Consider the following 13,163-nt stretch of genomic DNA (forward strand, 5'->3'; position numbering starts at 1 on the left):
ATGCTTTTCCTGCTGGACTGCATAATTTGTTCTAGACATCTTCGATATAACATTGGATTATTCTCACAAGCAAGCTCCCAGACAAGTGAAACATGGCTCATTAACTCTAGGTGGCACTTATTTGTGATGCAGATGATCAGCTCTTATTTTGTTATCTTAGGTACATAAATGCAATATTGATGGTATTCTATGAAAAGTTCAGATTCTAAGCTTTCAAATGATACCCTGTATGCCTCATTTATGTATCCGGGTATTTTAACGTTTTAAGCATAAACGTATTTTGTGGTATAGCACCCCCACTCCCCCCTCCTCAGTTTAAGATGTATTTATCTGATTGCTTGACATCACACATGTTCTTCAAACAGAGACATTGCATTCAGATGCATTTTACTGTATGCATGTAGATGTTGCTTTACCAAATTATCATATGACTTCTCACCTGTGATCTCTCTGACTGTGCGGAATACATTTAGTCGGTCAGGATCCAGAGCTCCGATGCCATGATACATGTCTCTGTTTTACAAAGAGTACAAAGACAACAAGAGTTATAGAGTGAAAGCTCCTGTGGCTCAGCTGGTAAAGCATGAAAACACAAAAGGTCATGGGTTCAAATCCTAGAAAATGCAAATACTGATAGAATGTATTCCTTAAACACACTATAAGTTGCTTTGGATAAAAGCATCTACCAAGTGTAAATATAATGTGAATGGATAGAGTGCCAAAGTGGATTTGTAAACAATTTAGCCCTTTTTGGATAAATGTAGTTGCCATGTCGCACTGATGTGTTTTCAAGGTTGCATTTCAAGTACATATGCTTTGACTTTCTTGAGAACACCAACCTTTTTTGATATGTTTATATCAGAGCAGCCCTCTGCCACTCTTTAAAATTTCATGAAATATTCCTACTCATCACTGACCCCCTGTAAACTAAACTAACTGAAAATACATATTAGGAAAATACATTGATTTTATACATAAAATAAATCAAAACTCTGTTATATTTTAGCATCTTCAAAGTAGTCACCCTTAGCCTAGAATTTGCAGGCATGTACTCTTGACATTTTCTTAAACAACTTCTTGAGGTATCACCCTGGGAACATTCACAGTGCTGTGGAAAATGTAAGTGAACCCCATATGCGAATGGCATAAAAAAAATAAAGCTAATTAGAGTCCGGAGTTGGCAAACCTGACATACAATTAACCAAACAAGATCGGATGAGTGAATTAGAGATACTTTGACATATAAAAAGCACTTGAGTTGCTATTGACAACTAAGAATTATTGCTTTGCATAAATCTGGAAAGGGTTACAAAGTTATCTTGAAGAGCTTAGATTTTCATCTTTCAACAGTTAGACAAATTGTCTATAAATGGAGACGATTTAGGACTGTGGCTACCTTCCCTAGAAGTGGCCCTCCAGCCAAGATAAATAAAAGGGCACACAGCAGAATGCTCAATAAGTTAAAAAAGGACCCTAGAGTGACAGCTAAATACTTAAAGGAATCATTGGAGCTAGTTAAAACCTCTGTTCATGAGTCAACTATACAGAAAACATTAAACAGGCATGGTGTCCATGGTAAGACACCACGAAGGAAGTCGCTGCTTTCCAACAAAAACATTGCTGCGTGCTTGAAGTTTTCCAAAGACCACCTTGACACTCTACAATGCTACTGGGACATTTTTTTAAGGACTGATGAATCTAAGGTTGATTTTTTTTGGGAAGAACACACAGCACTATGTATGGCTTCAAAAGCGCACCGCATACCAACATGAAAACATCATCCCAGCGGTAAAGAAAGTTGGAGGGAGCATCATAATTTGGGGCTGCTTTGCTACTACAGGGCCTGGACCACTTGCCATCATCAAGGGAAAAATGGATTCCCATGTTTATCAAGATATCCTACAGGATAATGTCAGTGTGGTTGTGCGCTAACTGAAGTTTAGTAGAAGTTGGGTGATGCCGCAGGGCAAATACCCTAAACATCGAAGTAAATCCACTACAGAATGGCTTAAAAAAAAAGAAAATCCACCTTAAGAGCCTAGACCTTAACCTAATAAAGATGCTGTGGAATGACCTCAAGAGAGCTGTTCACACCAGGCATCATAAGAATGTCTGAGCTGAAGCAGTTCTGTAAGAAAGAATGTTCCAAAATTCCTTCTGAACATTGTGCAGATCTAATCCACCCGCAGCTACTGAAAAGGCTTGGTTGAGGTTATTGCTGCCAAAAGAAAATCGACCAGTTATTAAATCCAAAGGATCACTAACTTTTTCCACAGCACTGTAAATGTTTAATGGGATGTTTTCAATAAAAACATGAAAGATTATAATTTTTTGTGTGTTGTTAGCATAAGCTAACCAGCTAATACCAAAGGGTTCACAAACTTTTTCTTTCCACTGTAAAAACCCTGCTTTTTTAAGATATTGCTCTCAATGTAAAGATTTTTTAGATGCCCTGAGTAAAACTGGGTCAAACTCATTTGAATATGAACGAGCATGGAGCAAGTTCGGAGATCACAAGTCTACCAATATTTTCTTCTCAAAACGCAGTGTACAATGTCAGCTTTATACCTCAGAACTTAACTTAAATGCTTGCTTTAACACCAAGAGGAACTGACAAACACAGACTGCAGATTTTTAGGGTTCATAGCTGTTCAAAGAGAAACCCAAAAAGTCTTTTGGGACTATCTGATACTGTCAGCCTGAAATACTTAAACATTTTCTCACCCTTTGATGCCTGTGATGAGGAAGATGAGGTTGCCGTTGATCTTGGTGCAATTGACAAACTTCTCAATGTTGCTGGAATCTACAGTTTGAGCTGTCTGAAGACTGCCAGTACCTATACCATCACACACTGAACAGTACACACAACAAGATTAACAAACATACATTTCTAAAATGTTTTAGAGTAATTTTAAACATTATTTGCTCTTTGGTAAAGAGATGTGAAGTATGTTAAATCGGTTCTTTACTTTTCGGACAGATGTCAGTGCACGGGATGCACATCTTGATGTGATTTTCCTCCACCTCCATCTTGTTGCTCGGACAGGCTCTGACACAAGAGCTGTGATCCACCACAAAGTTGTCTGTGTTGCCAGACAGCAGAAAATATCACAGTTTTAATGAGACAGCTAAATAATCACAGTCTGAGGTGAAGATAGATAATACCTCATGAAATTATTGAATACCTCAATTCATTATTTTTCCTCAGTAGAGTGTAGTACACATTCTTGTCAGCATTTTCACACATTAGTACAGTTACTACAAGAAAGTATTTTTAATTGCTGCATAATACTAATGATGCCATTTTCCAGGCAACCTTACTCACGTGGGCATTTCTTGACACAGAAAGCTCCATAGGTGTATTTGGCTTTGTGATTGTGCTCGAGCTGGAAGGTTGTTGGATTGTAGACAAATGGCTGAGGACACTGTGTCACACAAGCCCCGCTGTCATTAAAGTTTGTACAAGCCTGAGAACAAAGAAAATGTTATGGAAGTATGTGCTAAATCATAAACGTAAAATATGACTATAATAAAGTGAAGCGCTCTTTTCGAGGCAACTGTATGTGACGGAAGTTTGTAACATACACTGTATTACCATCCGATTAGGCTTTAATCATAACCTAAACTTTAAAATCTCACTGTATCATAGAGAATGAGGAATATGGAATATGGAAAGGAATATGTGACATACGAAGCAGTCCGTGTCTTTAGGTCCAAAACAGCCTCCTGCACATTCACGATGGCAGCAGTTACTGACATACGGACCAAAACAACGACCGTCACACTGCTCTGCACAAACCGTCTTTGTCACTGTAAACACAAAGACAATTTGAAAGAGATAGTTTACACAATTTAAATTCCGTCATCCTTGACTCAACTTAATGTCATTTAAAACCAATACGTTTTTTAATGAATACAAAAGGAGATGTTAATCAGAATGTACAGGGTGCTCTTTTCCATAGAGATAAAGCAGTGTCCCTCATACTTAAGAAATGACAAAAGAACAACAACATAAAAGTACAATAAAACATAGTCCATATAACTTGTACGATCTATTACAAGTCTTCTTAAGCCATGCTGGAATTCAAGCCATTGTTTCATTGAAAATCTTGCTTTTCTTACTGGTCAGTATCTACTTTCATTGTATGGAAAAGAGCAGTCTGGATGAGAAGATGATGAAAGAGTCTTAGGGTTATAAATCCCTATATATACAGTAAGTGAGACTCTCACCACATTTTTGGAGTTTACTTTTCTGTAAATATGTCAGAAGTCACCAAGACAAAGACAAAAACCTTAAAACTATTATTTCTCAGAGATACTCTACCACCCCCATCACTTTTGACACTCTATAGAGCTGGCTTCTGTTAAATTATCCCTAATTATGTGGTGAAAACTGAACCTGCCATTCCCTGTCTTCACTCTCTCCCTCCCTCCTTTTGTGTCTGCCACCCACTCATGAGTGCATCACCACAGGTTGTGTCACAAGACAACCAATGGAGATTACAGAGTCCTTGCAAGAGTTATCATTCTTGAGGGGTCTGGAATAATTTACAAAACATAAAACACGTCTTAAAACTTTCTGGACTTTATAATAAGTGCAATGTAAAGTATGATGATGTATGAGTGAACATGTACAGTTCTTTAAAAAGTACCCTGGGCATGATATTTTGGATATGGTAGTATCATGTATATATATATATATATATATATATATATATATATATATATATATATATATACATATACATACAGGGTTGGGGAGTAACGAAATACATGTAACTGGAATACGTATTTAAAATGCAAAATATAAGTAACTGTTTTCCACTACAGTTACAATTTATATCATTGGTAATTAGAATAGTTCAATTCAAAAATTATTTTGATTACTGAAGAGATTACTTTGTATTTTATTGTAATTTGTTTTATTTAATATTTAGTCCTTTCAGATGAAAAACATTTATACATATAAATGATGCGATCCAAAGTGCATTTGAACAGCAGTGAAACACTTTCTTATGATGTGTTACATTCATACGAGCAGACAGAGAATTAAGTTTGATGTAAGTTTGGAGCAGAAGAAATATAAATAAACCTTGTGTAAATTGTTAGCTTTACGCTAAGCTAAAATGCTATTTCTAGCCATTTTACATGCACTTGTTACCAGATACGATCATATTTTTTTATCAAGGAAATTCATGTTCGATCATAATTGTATTTTTCTAGTAAGACCTTTGATATTAGGTAAAAGTCCTATTTTTTTATTGTTTTCCTGTAAAAATGTCAAAAAATCCTTAAAACAAGATCAATTAAAGGATCTTCGGTTAATGTTCATATCAACCATCAGAATGGGTAAAAAATGCGATCTCGTGATTTGGATCGTGGCATGATTGTTGATGGCAATTTTTTTTTAAAACATCCAGTGAGTGGCAGTTCTGTGGATGGAAATGCCTTGTTGATGAGAGAGGTCAACAGAGAATGGCCAGACTGGTTCAAACTGACAAAGTCTACGGTAACTCAGATAACCTCTCTGTACAATTGTGGTAAGAAGAATTCTATTCTGAGATGTGGGTTGACAATGTTTCGTTGGAACGAGGGGGACCTACACAATATTAGGCGGGTAGTTTTAATGGTGTGGCTGATCGATGTATATATATACTGTATATATAAATATTAGGGCTGTCGATTTAACACGTTAATTCAGTGCGATTAATTTTATAAAAATAACGTGTTAAAAAAATTTACGCAATTAATCTCAATGCCCCCGGACCATAATAAGGAAGATTCCTAAGAAATGCAAGCTTGTAGTACCACCTGTTTAACCCAGAGGGCAGTAAGTGAAACTTCAGCTGTGTGGTAACGTGCAGTTTATACAGTGAAGAAAACAACCATCTACAACACAAACATTCGTTACGTTCTTGCGTTGATGGAGCGGAAATCCGAACTAAGAGATCTTAAGCTGTGTTCTAAGTATTAAACTATATTTAACACAGTGACCTAAAACATTTATGCACCCGAGACGCTTCACAAGCATGTCTGACGCAGGTGTAAATTGAAGGGTCCTTAAACAAGCCCTCATAATAAATCTCGAACTGATTGACAAATTCACTTGTGAAATGCATTGCTGTGAACTGTATGCCAATGATTGACTTATGATCAATAATATGGAAGTAAACAATACATTGTATTCTAAAGCCGCTTTTGTATTGTCTTATCAATTATTAACTCTTCTGCTACAAGAATGTAATACATTTTAATTATCTGAATATTTTGTATTTATATAAATATATATATATATACACTCACCTAAAGGATTATTAGGAACACCATACTAATACTGTGTTTGACCCCCTTTCGCCTTCAGAACTGCCTTAATTCTACGTGGCATTGATTCAACAAGGTGCTGAAAGCATTCTTTAGAAATGTTGGCCCATATTGATAGGATAGCATCTTGCAGTTGATGGAGATTTGTGGGATGCACATCCAGGGCACTAAGCTCCGTTCCACCACATCCCAAAGATGCTCTATTGGGTTGAGATCTGGTGACTGTGGGGGCCATTTTAGTACATTGAACTCATTGTCATGTTCAAGAAACCAATTTGAAATGATTCAAGCTTTGTGACATGGTGCATTATCCTGCTGGAAGTAGCCATCAGAGGATGGGTACATGGTGGCCATAAAGGGATGGACATGGTCAGAAACAATGCTCAGGTAGGCCGTGGCATTTAAACGATGCCCAATTGGCACTAAGGGGTCTAAAGTGTGCCAAGAAAACATCCCCCACACCATTACACCACCACCACCAGCCTGCACAGTGGTAACAAGGCATGATGGATTCATGTTCTCATTCTGTTTACGCCAAATTCTGACTCTACCATCTGAATGTCTCAACAAAAATCGAGACTCATCAGACCAGGCAACATTTTTCCAGTCTTCAACTGTCCAATTTTGGTGAGCTCTTGCAAATTGTAGCCTCTTTTTCCTATTTGTAGTGGAGATGAGTGGTACCCGGTGGGGTCTTCTGCTGTTGTAGCCCATCCACCTCAAGGTTGTGCGTGTTGTGGCTTCACAAATGCTTTGCTGCATACCTTGGTTGTAACGAGTGGTTATTTCAGGCAAAGTTGCTCTTCTATCAGCTTGAATCAGTCGGCCCATTCTCCTCTGACCTCTAGCATCAACAAGGCATTTTCGCCTACAGGACTGCCACATACTGGATGTTTTTCCCTTTTCACACCATTCTTTGTAAACCCTAGAAATGGTTGTGCGTGAAAATCCCAGTAACTGAGCAGATTGTGAAATACTCAGACCGGCCCGTCTGGCACCAACAACCATGCCACACTCAAAATTGCTTAAATCACCTTTCTTTCCCATTCTGACATTCAGTTTGGAGTTCAAGAGATTGTCTTGACCAGGACCACACCCCTAAATGCATTGAAGCAACTGCCATGTGATTGGTTGATTAGATAATTGCATTAATGAGAAATTGAACAGGTGTTCCTAATAATCCTTTAGGTGAGTGTATATATATCATTTTTAATAGTTTAAAGAGAACTTTGTATAATTATTTCATCTTCATATATTGAATTACTGTTATATGAGGCCTTTCTCAGCATATATTTTCATATGATATTAAATTAATAAAAGTTTTATTAATTGTTATAAATTCGATACATTTTTTAATCGATTGACAGCCGTAATAAATATATATATATCATCACTCATCACTTTATGAATGAATATCTATAAATACCTATTTCACTGCAAGTGAAAAGATAAACTAAGTGATAGAGACTCACAGCTTTGGCACTGATCTTCCTGTGGTCCCCAACAGCGGCCATTACAGAAACGGTGACACCTTCTGCCTGCAGAACACATGCTCATGTTAATTCTATACAACACTAGTTTACAATGGGATTTGTTTTTAATATCACATTCCCAATCAGTTCTGTCACTGATTAGATTTAATTGACTGATATGAAATGACTTAGTAAGTGTGAATGAGAGTGACCCAGAGCAACAATTTAACTTCAGCAATGAGTGATTATTTATTGTAACCCAATATAGTCAGGTTTATTCAGTAATCTAACAAATTTCCCTTGACTTGCAAAATAGCAGTTAATTTAGATTGACTTGTTTAGATGTTGTTAGAAGTTAATTTAGAAATATTTTTTATGTTAATTGACAAATCAATTATTATTATTTTTTTATGTGAATTATGATGTATTATTTTAAATCAAATGAATCCTAAATACTTGAGAACATATTTTAAGCATAATGATTATTCATGAAACTATCCTTAATTGTTCCATGGCCTGCAATTTGCCAGGGGCTGCAGCAGAATATGGCCTCTTTATGGTTGATAAAAATGAGACTAGGAATTTGGAAATGTAACATTCTAAGCGGTAAAAAGATACATTTGTAACTTTCTGCATCAGCTTTTTCAACTGCTGCAAATGTCATATTCTTAGTCACTATTTAAAAACCCTAAAAACTTATTATGAATTATGTATCTTGTTTTATAACCCCTGTCAGTTTTTAATAAACATGTCAGTACAAAAAGTATAAATGTTATAATGTCGTTTCATAGTGATGCCTTAAACTCCAGTTGGGAGAAAAAGGAAGAACACTAAGAATATCTGCAGGCAGAACTGATCAGGGATAAGCCCTGAAGCTATTCAGTAAGCACAATCACAGTACAATTTGAATTTAACTGTAAGACTGTTCTAGGTGGGGATCAAACCCACGACCTATGGAACTATATTCCAGAATTTACACACTGTGCCACTCAGTTGACACATCTCAGACATGGCAAAGAGACATCTAGAGTTTTAATTAATCTTTTTTTTTATTGTTATTTTTCATTTAGATACTCACATGTGTTACCACTATTGTTAGAGGGTACAACCAGAAGTTCAGATCGGGGGTTCTTGATGATGTCTTGCCAGTGGATGGTATCGGCATGGCACAAGAATTTGTTCTGATCCACATATACTCCTCCATTCAGGATTTCTAAAACAGACAAAACATGAAAAGAAGACACATTTGAGATAGAACAAATAGAGAATGGGTGATAAGCTATTACCTTTTTAGACATTTTGCCTATATGACAGCATAGCTATTTTTTAATAAACACTTTAATGTGCATAAAAAAAGCCATACAGGTTATTTTAAGGTCATCTTAAGGGTGCATCTTCGCCTTGCTGTATGAAAAAAGTTTATACATCTAAAAGTAATAAATCTATATTTATGCTCTAGAGTCTAAAAATATCTAATGTATAATATACTATGGCACTGTCTGGTTCATACCATTGCACAGCCATCTCATTAATGGATCCATAACTGCTTTATTTAAATGGGTTAGCATATACATTAATTCACTCTTTAAAAGAAACAAATATGAAAGCTAATGAAGCAATACTATTATTCAGAAGCTGCTCCCCTTCATAAGCAACAAATGTAGCTTTATAAGTTACATGGGAAGAACGTTCTGATAAAACATCTCAGTATTAAGGGGTAGCCTCTTAAAAAGGGTGAAAAAATTCAAAGTTGTCCTATGTAATTTCTCAAATGTTCTCTAAGTACACATACTGTATTTTGCAGACTGTTACTGAAAATGTGTATTTCTATTCATAAATATCGAAGATCTAGGGCTCAGAAATCTAATTCCAGCTAAGTTAACAAAGGAACATGTTTTTGTTTTTCACTCTCTTTGTCAGAGATATTTAAATGTTCTCTCAACACTTGCAAGGCAGTGAAATTCGAGTGTGCCAGGGGACCTTTGACTTTGAATAGAGCAACAGACCATATAGATACATTTTTAAAGAGTCACTTTTGACATTCACAGCTGGAAATCTTGTCTGCTCGAGAAACACTGCATACTATTAATTTTTCTCTGATGAATTTCTCCATACATAATTCCTGAGCTAAGAAGAAGAACAAGCTTGAATCCCTTTGACAACAAATTTCATAAATCTGTAGTTTAAATGAGAATACTGGAATGACTTAAGAAAGTTTGAATGATAAATGAAGTGGCTTTGAAATAAAATAAAAATGAATGAAATGTAAATGCAAATGTAATGGGGGCAAAGTCAATCAAATTGTCTAAAATAATATATGATGAAGTCATTTGAAGGGCAAGCACTCATAGCACATATCAAGGCCCTTATCAGCAGATGAAATTGAATGACATTATGGGACCCCATTTAACATTAAGTGTCTGGTTCCACCTTTAAATATAACTCAACCAATTCAATGGCAGACATAAACTGAGGGCCAAGCTGAGCAGAGCTCTCCATTGCTTTATTATATAAAGTCTCCTTATTATAAAAAATATAGTTGTTTAACTTGTGAACTATGAGAACATTGTATTTTGTTAACAACTAAACATGTTACAACAACGAGCAAGTCATAAAAACATATATAAGCATTATATAATAAACATAATAATACTTATTTTATATTTATTAAATATTTTTATATATGAAGTGACACATATATAAAGTTTCATAATTTTCTAATTATATACAAGTTAATTAATGATCTGTATAAACAAATTTTTGTATATATAATAATCATTATACACTCAAAACATATATAATTGTAGTCTATTTTTTGGATTTACACATTTAAATTTAATAAAACAATTCAATCAAATTGAATTGTGTAATCTTTTACTAACTTAAATGAAGGAAACAAGCTTGGAATAATAACTACAGTCTTGACCAACACAAAATAGATATTGTTTGCAAGCTTAGAAGCTCTACTTTACAATACATGCAGGCATTATGACCAAAACTGAACAACTGCTTTGAAATTTGCAGACAAATCAGAAATGTTCCATTTGGATAATTTATTAAAATGTTTGCACTATACAAATTACTGTAATCAGTAAAAATATCAAACTCATCAAATAGCCATGTGTCACATGTTATTGGAAAGCTCTCAATGAGTGGAATGCAGCCAGTCTATATGTTTTACTCAAAGACAAAAATATAGCGAGTAATAGCTAAGTATATGTCTTTGACATACATGTTATACTTAAACCGGTGTTGCTCATATGTCACATTTGCATTATAACTTCACAAAAAAATAAACTGAACACTTAGATGAGGCGATTATCTTTCAAACGAGCTACAAAAAAGGTAATAGAATGCATAGATCATTAGATAATCCACACAACGCACAATGTGCACACAGCATCTGGCATCTTGCAGTATGGCTGAAAACACGTTAGCTTTCCTGGATCTGATGACATAATTGGAAATTATGTAGTGTCTTGTAATGCTAAACCAATCGGTTTGGGTTCAGTTCAGAGAAAAAAAATCATCCATATTTGGGCAGAGAGACATGGGATTGCTGACTGTTATATATGGCCACCAGGAGATGGTGCCAAGTACATGACACACACTCAATGAGGAAGAATCATCAAGTCAAATGGCACTCATACTGTGAAATCTCATTGTTAAAATCATGTCTGCATGCTATGCAAACTTTTAGTCATTGTTGTATTTGTATGAGTAATTAGCTCTTATGTACAAAATATTATGTGTTATATGTTTGGAGAGACTTTTGGACACTTATAGGCGTTTTTGAACACAAGGATAAATGTTGTAATGCTATAACTTGTTATTGTTTTGTTGTATAAGCACATTTTTGTTTGTTACATTTACAGAAATTCTTGAGAAAAAAAAAGAATTCTAAGCAAACTTGTTTACACCTATATATGTCAAATCAGAAAAATAAGAAAAAAACATTTTGGCTCAAGTTGTTTTGTTGTTGCTGTTGTTGTTGATTTTCTGCAGTTTTTTAGGCTGAGAAATATCCAAATGTATCATAATTTATAGCATTAATACAATTTTAAAACTTGTCTTAACAATCATACCAAATACTTGATCCTCCTTTTTCATGTTTCATTTTTAGTTTTTATTTTATTTTATTATTTTTGTCAATGAAACAGGAAATATTTAAAAACACCCTCAGACCTTAAAGGGTTAAAATATTACTTTTTATTTTATTTTATTTTGTTAAATATTAGTCAGTGCAGTTTGATGGAAATGAGCGTATACATATATATAAATGTTTTTACAAATATATATTTGAAATTGTATCTAAATTTTCTGTCTATTTTAAGGCCATCAAACTAAATGAATAAATAAATAACATTCAAGTTGAAATTGATGCGCAGCTCTGCCATAACCAAGTAATGTTTATTAGACCATATTTATAAGAAAATATGGATCATTATCTTTTTTTATTGGGGAGCCTTCACTATCAGTCTGTTTAGGTGTCCTGTTTTATAATAAAATACACACTTAACATTGTTTTCTTTAGATATGACACCAAATGTAATCGGTTTGCATATGAGAAGTGAAATTTAATAATAAAGCCAAATTAAAATGTCAAAGCCAAAAGCACACGAGAAAGCCATTTAACAATCCTAATTTCATCTGTCTCATCATTTTACATGGAAAAATCCTCTCCAAATGGAAGACAAAAATCAATGAGATGCAAATGAGACTGGAACACCTAAGAAAAGTGACATTAGATATGAGAGCTCTGACATCATCTGCTTGCAAATGCTTTTTGGGGCCACTCTACAGTCTTCGCAAATCAACTCATATAAAAGAGGTCTACATCGAGCTCCTTATTCAAAATATGCTTTAAATCTGGATTAAATGGCTTTATTTAGCAATTTTGAATATTCATTTTCTAGTTCATAGGCATCTACACATCTGCCTTTCAGTTGTTCTCGTTAAATGTATTTATTTATTATTATTATTAAAGAGGGTTCATTATTTGGGTTATAGTTTTGAAAGCAACAAGTCTGAATGAGTACATGAGGAGACTTCCTAATATCCTCCTCAGAGGCTTCTGAGTAGTATCATGATTCACAGTCCTCCATTGCTGCTGCTCTCCACCATTTAGCCACCCATCTATATTCAAAATTTTTCTAATTATTCAACCACACAGGGAGAAGAGCTTGGCTTGCGGAGATAGCACAGAGCCCAGAAATCACACCCAGCAACACAACAGCAGCAGGGTCTCAGGAGACCAGACTGGGAGGGTTGCTGGAGTGATGATATGGCTGCCGCCTCACAGAGGGCGAAAAAAAAAAACTAAACTGAGCTTGACAAAGCATCCTATTTTCTTTTCTTACCTTTTTTTTT

The 13,163-nt window shown here is 34.9% G+C and overlaps 1 protein-coding gene across 1 annotated transcript in view; it reads right to left on the minus strand.

Moving 5' to 3' along the window:
• The window catches only part of LOC127644379 (receptor tyrosine-protein kinase erbB-4-like), a 226,557-nt gene that overhangs the window by 52,079 nt on the left and 161,315 nt on the right, over positions 1-13,163 (minus strand). The window contains exons 4-10 of the mRNA XM_052127521.1: positions 8,872-9,006; positions 7,794-7,859; positions 3,692-3,810; positions 3,326-3,467; positions 2,970-3,083; positions 2,725-2,851; positions 440-513 (exon numbers count right to left, since the gene is read on the minus strand). Coding sequence (XP_051983481.1) covers positions 440-513; positions 2,725-2,851; positions 2,970-3,083; positions 3,326-3,467; positions 3,692-3,810; positions 7,794-7,859; positions 8,872-9,006 — 777 coding nt within the window. The remainder of the gene's footprint in view (positions 1-439; positions 514-2,724; positions 2,852-2,969; positions 3,084-3,325; positions 3,468-3,691; positions 3,811-7,793; positions 7,860-8,871; positions 9,007-13,163) is intronic.

The sequence above is a fragment of the Xyrauchen texanus genome, chromosome 5 (assembly GCF_025860055.1).
Source record: "Xyrauchen texanus isolate HMW12.3.18 chromosome 5, RBS_HiC_50CHRs, whole genome shotgun sequence".
NCBI lineage: Eukaryota > Metazoa > Chordata > Actinopteri > Cypriniformes > Catostomidae > Xyrauchen > Xyrauchen texanus.